General features: G+C 44.0%; 1 protein-coding gene across 2 annotated transcripts in view; it reads right to left on the bottom strand.

Annotated features, from left to right (window-relative positions):
* Window positions 1-2,584: 2,584 nt before the first annotated feature.
* Window positions 2,585-6,975, bottom strand: part of TOMM40L (translocase of outer mitochondrial membrane 40 like) — a 740,875-nt gene continuing 736,484 nt past the window's right edge. Inside the window, exon 10 of one of the 2 annotated variants that reach the window (XM_069604678.1) lies at window positions 2,585-3,911. In XM_069604678.1, the coding sequence (XP_069460779.1) occupies window positions 3,772-3,911 (140 nt within the window). In that variant the 3' untranslated portion in view covers window positions 2,585-3,771. The remainder of the gene's footprint in view (window positions 3,912-6,975) is intronic. The other variant, XM_069604679.1, reaches the window with a different exon arrangement.

Genomic DNA, 6,975 nt, shown 5'->3' with positions numbered 1-6,975 from the left:
AAAATGATAAAAAGAAATAATTGGAAGAACAAAAATATGTGTTTTGCACAGAAACACGAAGCAATACACACAAAAAACTGTTGTTATGAAATGAATTGGTGGAGCCTCAAAAGAAAAGTTGTAATTGATTTTTAAAAAAGCATTACGATCCTACAACATATCGTGGAGGCAAAATGCAACCAATGAACAGCCCCCTTAAAGATGCAGCGACCAGAGATGCTTCTGGGCTGTGAAAAAAGTAACTATGGACATAGTCTTTAATAAACTATAATGTGAAGAATTCTTGGTACTTGAATGGATACTTTGGTGTTGAATGTATCACAGAAAAAAATGTTTTGAGGTTTTCAGAGACTCTTTTGCCTCGACTCTACATTCAGCAATAAAGAGCTTGCATGAGAGCACAACAGCAACTTCAAATTAAAGATAGGAAAATATTGAAAACATTTTGACTTAAAGTTATATTATGTGGTGGATATTTTTTGTGAATGTCCCTATGCATCGATTGTATTCCTGTCCATCGTGTCCCAAATAATCCCCCACTGAGAAAGAGTTTCCCTTTACCCTGCTGGGCAAAGGATGAGCCGCCTACATACGACCTCCGTAAATGATGTCCTCGGATTATGGTATATTGCAATGCTTAGGGAACACAATGGCTTTGTTCCTACATTCCGTCCCTACCATAAGGAATAGTGGTCGGAGTGTCCTGAAATGACCACAAGTAATAACTAGGGCTCACTACTTCAGAAACCTGAGAATCGTTACGTAAAACTCATAAATGCCATAGACAGGGAAAAACTATGGCCAAGTTGTTCAATAACACTGTTCAGTAGAACTTGGGGAAGATGAGGCTGAGTACGGAAGTATGGGGACAATACCTGCTATTATTGACAAGCCAACTATAGTTCTACTTGTGCCATCAAAAATTGCTCACTTTTTACAGAGACCCTACAGAGCAGGGGTATGCAAACTTTGGCTCTCCAGATGTTTTGGACTAATACTCCCACAACCCCAAGACAACCTAGTCAATAGTTTGGGGTCATGGGGGTCGCAGGCCAGAACACCTGGAGCCCCTCAGTTCGCGGATCACTGCTATAGAGATTTTTGGGAAAAGACTTAGTCCGTGCTGTTTCACTTTGGCGTGGAACAGGCACGCTTCTAATAAACGTTTCGATCCTTCTTTTGGGTTCGAGATTGAAGTTTGTTTAGTGTGCGATCTTTTCCACTAATCAAAGGCCACACGGCTTTCTGCAATGGCTCGAAATATCCACAGTGAGAAGCTGTTCCAAGAAGGGCTCCTCTAGTGAAAACCCTCCATTTACTATTAACCACAGCCATTGATTGACAATCAGAGACACTCCTGATAATCGTGCTCTGCCTCTGAGGAGTACAAAAGAGGGTTCCCTCAACGAAAATATTTACATCCATTTCCGTTGAGTTCACCATTTGCTTCAATGACAAATACTGTTCCTTGAAGCAACAGAGCCAGTGATGCTTCAGGTGTTTCCAAGGCTTCAATTGGGATCAGTTTCAGGGGCGACACCCTACACAAGCACATCGGCACTGCTCCCTGAGATATCCTCTGCAGGCTACGATGCTATGATCCAAGCATGAGCATCCTAAACACAATGAGGCCCATTCACAAAGGGATATATTTACAGGTGTGAGCTGTAGGTACAGCACATGGCCCTAATCAGAGACTTTGCACACCTGGCGCTACATGAAGAAGCACATGCAAGCAGTGCCATTTCGAGTTGCCGTAAATTACGTGCACAAATGCATCCTGGATCACAACGAAGGAGCAAACACCAAAAGCAAGTCCTTGGCAGAGAAAAGTTGCACATAGGAAAGCTCAAAGTATTAAAAATAAAGTTAATTCATGAAATTTTCACTAAAAGCCATGTCATAAAGTTGGAAAAAGATGTTTTAAAAAGTTGTAATGGTCACGGCAGATTTGTCCGGGTCCCAAATGTTCGGTTGGGAGGTGGGGGAGAGGGGTCACGACCAGTGAGAAAGGAGAAAGAGTTAAAGGGGTGTGTTCCTTGTTTAGGAACCAGCATGGTCCAATTGTTCTTGTGGACCGCATTTGCATTGCCTGCCAATTACCTTTCAGTCCTCGGGAGGATAGCGCAGGGGGCAAAGTGCTCGCCTTGAAACCTCTGGGTATTAAGCACATTATAAATTACCTATCATATCATACCAGCCGCACCGTATTTATATCTACAAAGTAGAGGTTAATGGATGGTACATCCCCCCTTCCCACCCACTCTGTTGCAAATTAGGTGCGTGCAGAGTTGGGCACATGCAGCAGGGCATCTACATGTGTCTTTTTCCGTTCGGTTGCAGTTTGAGTACATGTAACAGCACTTTTTTGCTCAAAGCTTGAAACCCACAAAAAAAGCTTCGGCACTCGGTCCCATTGGCACAGGGATGTGCCCAGTTCTCCAGAAGTGCAGACTGCAAAGCCACCTTTCCAGGAAGTGCAGCCCTGAACAGATTTTCCTTCTGTAAGAAAAAGTAAACACTTTGGGGCGTTGAAGTGCAACCATGTGCAGTTCTGGTGCGGATCTAAAAAAAGAGACGTGCATGGTATTGAATGCTCATCTTCATTGCTACAATTCAATTAATTTGCTCAGTCCAATAAAAAAGATAGCCAATGTAAAACATACATGCCCCGAAGCAAAGAACATTACATCTTTGAGACCACTCTCCACAGAAGACACCGAGGATCATCTCGAAGAGGCCAAGGACCTTTTTATGCTGGGCTGTGGAACAAAAGAGTGTGCAGAAAGGTAATGAAGCAAACAGAACAGCAATTTCCACCCAGTAGAAGATCGTGCAAGCGCGCTTACTCAATTCAGCTATCCAAAAAGAGTGCCGAAGGTGGAGTGTGTCCCCAAAATAAATAAATAAATAAATAAATAGAAAAAGAAAAATCTTCGGCTAATTGACCGTTTGATGACTGATGACAAGCAGGCAGTAACTACTGCCAAAAATGCCAGTAGTCCTCGGATACACCGAAGATTTGTCTTTCTCGGTTTGCTTTGTAAAGCAGCAAAATGGCTCCTTTTCATCTCAATTCCTTGTCACTTTGGATCCCTTTTATCTCTGTTCACTATTTTCTCCCGGTTCTGACAGGATCTGTGTGATGTGCGCCCTGGAGTTAGTCTGTGCCCATGTTGCATGGTGTTCTCAATGCTTGACCGTGTTACATGGCTCGCTGTACTTATCATGAACCGAGTTATTACTGTCACGTAGAAAGCGCTGGTTCACTTGGCCCCCACTTTCCTCAGCCATTGGTATGCCCCTCTGGGTAGTCTTCCTTTTGGAGTGGTCTTCCTCCTAGTCAGATACTGGGGGCTGCCGTCGGTAGGGTCCAGAGCAGCAGAACCTTATCTTGGGGAACACCAAGGTCTTCATAGGTTCATCTCCTTAAGGCTACTGAGCACAACAGGAACTGGTGGTAGACACTTTGAAAGATGCAGCATCCGTTTATTTATTCCCAGATACTGGACGGTATAGTTAATATTTCCCTTTGAATAAAACAATGTTTTGTCCATTCTCTGCTTAAAGCTTCTCCACTTTGTTTGGTTCAGGGGGGTGGTCGCAGATGCTCTATATCTATATATGGTGCTGCTGAGGGGCAGTGGGAGTCGGAGCTGAATAATAAGAGCTATGGACTACTTCACTCGCCAGGTTTTCTAAAAGGTGCATAGCGGCAGGGGCGTGTTGCAGATTAAGACTGGGAACAGTTTCTGGGCATTGTCCGATCTTTCACCCCACCAAGATGCTGAAGCCGCAGTGGAATTTGTTCTTCCAGTGGTTCATGAAGGCCCCCAAGGCCAGAGTAACTGGTAAGGGGGGAAGCTTTTTCTCCAACACTCCCCCCACACAGCAGTTGCTGTCCACGGAACCTAAGGGAATAATGAAAAACAATCATGTGTTATTGAGGGACAATTACAAGTTGTCTGCTTGTTGGTGAAATGGTTAGCCCAAAAAATGAAAACTCAAGGGTCAGGGATGCTTCATCAGGACTTAGTTGTCAGATGGTACTTGGTTATCCTTTAGCCTCTCTATGCCTGATCTACTAAGCCTGTATGGATCCACCCAGCCTCCCCAATGTATCAAATCTCTTAAAGAGCAAGAATATTAATATAGTAGCATTAATAGTGCACTTATTGCCATTCATTAGCCTTGAATCCATCATTCAAGTGATCCCCTGGGATTCAGGCACTTGAGCTTGTATGTTGCAAATAACTCACTAAACTATAGCTACATAATGAAGTTGCCGCAGCAGAAGGAAGAGGAGGAGGTCCCAATGTGATGCAAATGGAATGTGGATGCTATAGAACCACATAATGAGGAATGGATTTACTGTACGTCAGTCCCAAAGAAGCAGGTGTCCACAGAAGCAATCTGACTAGTCTTTAAATAATATTTTAGGCCACTGCACACTGAAACTAAACCATACAAATTGCAAGTAACTTTATGCCAAAAGTATCAATGGTGAACAACATAGGATGCGTGGAACAGCAGTTAATGCTCTTAGGAGATCAACAGTTACCCCAGCCCCAAAGACCACCCAGGGTTAGCCAATCACCATAACATTACGTGATATCAATAGCTGGTTTCTCACAGATGTGCTTCATTACAGTAGGTGTTTAAAAGAATCTGGGCTTCCTGGAGCTCAGCGGTATTGGGCTAAAGCGCAACCTGTACATATCATGACACAACACTGACACAAAGGCCAATAGGAAGTTGAGCAAGTTATTTGAAATGCATGTGACTGCCCCATTTGTGTTGACCAGTATACCTCTGCCTGGCTGTGCCTCTGAGGAAAAAGAGGCTGTGGCAAAGCTGTGTATGAATGTGGCACTGGTTTGGCAGGGGTTATAACAGGCTGCCATTAACATTTACTGGCAGAGCTACCCAGGATCCTGCAAACTATCAGAGTGGGCTCCAGCAGAGTGCATTCGGTCAGTGTAGTGGGCGCTAGAGTGTGGCAATGGCATTTATTGACAACAATGATTGTGTGCTCGACTGCATCAACATGGAGTGGAGAAGGCATTCATAGGCAGGTTGGCATGTAACGCGGATTCAATGTTGGAATAATAGGAGATAGAGCAGAGGGGCAAGCATGGCCACCACATTGCATCTCATGGCAACAAGATATGTGAAAAATGTAATGATAAACCTAAAGGCAGAATCCCTGAAGGTATCAAGAGAAATGCAGCTGCCCAACATTGTTTCTCATGCCAAGCCTAGTGAGCGAAAAGAGCCCTTGATCCCACCACGAGGCGTCCTAGTTTCTATAGGTTTCTAAATAAGTGTGACATTTTAAGTGATTAGGTAAGTAAAGACCAGCTTGCAGTAACGTCCAAACAATACAAACCCTTGTATTTACATTAATTGCCAACTTACCAATATAGTGTTTTGCCAGGTAATTAAGTACAGGGTTTGGGCATTCAGCGCAGAACCAGATATTCATTGAAAAATAAATGTGTGTTTACTGTGATAATGAACTGATAGTAATGTACTGTGTGCAAATATCTTCATCCAGTCTTTTAGCGAGTGCATATGATTTGCTTTGAAATGATGAATCTTGACGTCCTTAAGCTGTTATCAAAAAGCATTGAAGACACATACAACGTTGTCCTTTTGGAAAAATATAAACATTCCCCAAAGCAAGAATGCTTGACTTTCTGAAGCAATGTTTATAAAATGTTCAGTTTTATTCATTGTAAAGTGCAGAGATAGCCGTGCAGTGGGTCAATGCAGGGATGACTCACCCAGGGCCTTGACCTACTGGAGGAGACCTCAAGACCTGTCGAAGCTCAGAGCATTTCGGCCATGGAAGGCCTAACATCTTACTGAAGCGACCGGGGTTTGGGAACCAGCAAACTGAGCAGAAAGGCAAGCGTTAACATTTGGACACTCAAGCAGGGGTGGATGGACACCTCTGGATGGAACTGCGTTAAGAAACTTTCTTCATGATTTATGATGAGACAATATTCTATGATTTTTTTGTTGTCAAAATACATTCTTATTCTGTTGCTGAAATCAGATGATCAGTGGAAGACCACTTAGGTTTATCACGTGAATTGACTGAAAGTCTGGAGAAAAAAAATAAAAAATCAGAGAATCCAGTACACATGGCTGTGACGATTCATGGGATCATGGCACTTCTCCCCCGGGGGGGGGGAACCCTTCCCTGTGAGGCTCCGGAGGTGAGCCTGCTATGCAACATTCCCCTCATGGGGACAAGGACTCCTGTTCCGTGATGGAACTCCCTAACCTTCTTGCCCTCGAGTGCCTGAAATCTATAAAGTCTGCTGAGAAACCATCTGAAAGCACTAGCGTATGCTATGGTAATAGGTCTTCCTTTCTTCCTGTAAATATTGATACCATTAAGACCAGGAAGACTGAAATGAAGACTAAAATGGGTATACAGTCTGCCTTGAAGTCATCTTCAAGGAGTACTGTGAAGAAGAAGATTGGTGGAGTTATACAAACTACTCCTTTGGAAAATACAGAAGCTACTGAGAAGAGGTGGCCTCAAGGAGGCATGAAGAATACTCAATGGACACAAAGGACTGTGACACTCCGCTGGCGAGGAACTAGCTGAGTAGAATGAAAACAGAGAAAGACCCAATGAGATGCGAAGCATGTGTGAAGCCTGGCAGACCCAGGAAGTTCAAACCTGGGAGCAAGAAGCAATGTCAGGGAAGCGAACCTCCAGTTGGGAAGACACTGACAGCAGACTGTAGGAGTCTTTTTCAGGCCAACACCGAGCAGGCCTGACTGGAACCTGGAAACCAACTTGTGTGGCGTGACCTCAGGGAGGTGGACCAATTGGTCCATTAATTACACAGATACCATGTGGCTGAGGACCACGCAGAGCCCAAGCTTGGCAGCAGGTAGCAGAAAGAGAAGCAGAGAGAACATACCTTGGGTACGCATCGACCAGACACCCCAAGA

The sequence above is a fragment of the Ambystoma mexicanum genome, chromosome 1p, assembly GCF_040938575.1.
Source record: "Ambystoma mexicanum isolate Mex_15411 chromosome 1p, UKY_AmexF1_1, whole genome shotgun sequence".
Lineage (NCBI taxonomy): Eukaryota > Metazoa > Chordata > Amphibia > Caudata > Ambystomatidae > Ambystoma > Ambystoma mexicanum.
The sequence above is the reverse complement of the archived record's forward strand: the minus strand, read 5'-3'. Positions and strand labels throughout refer to the sequence as shown.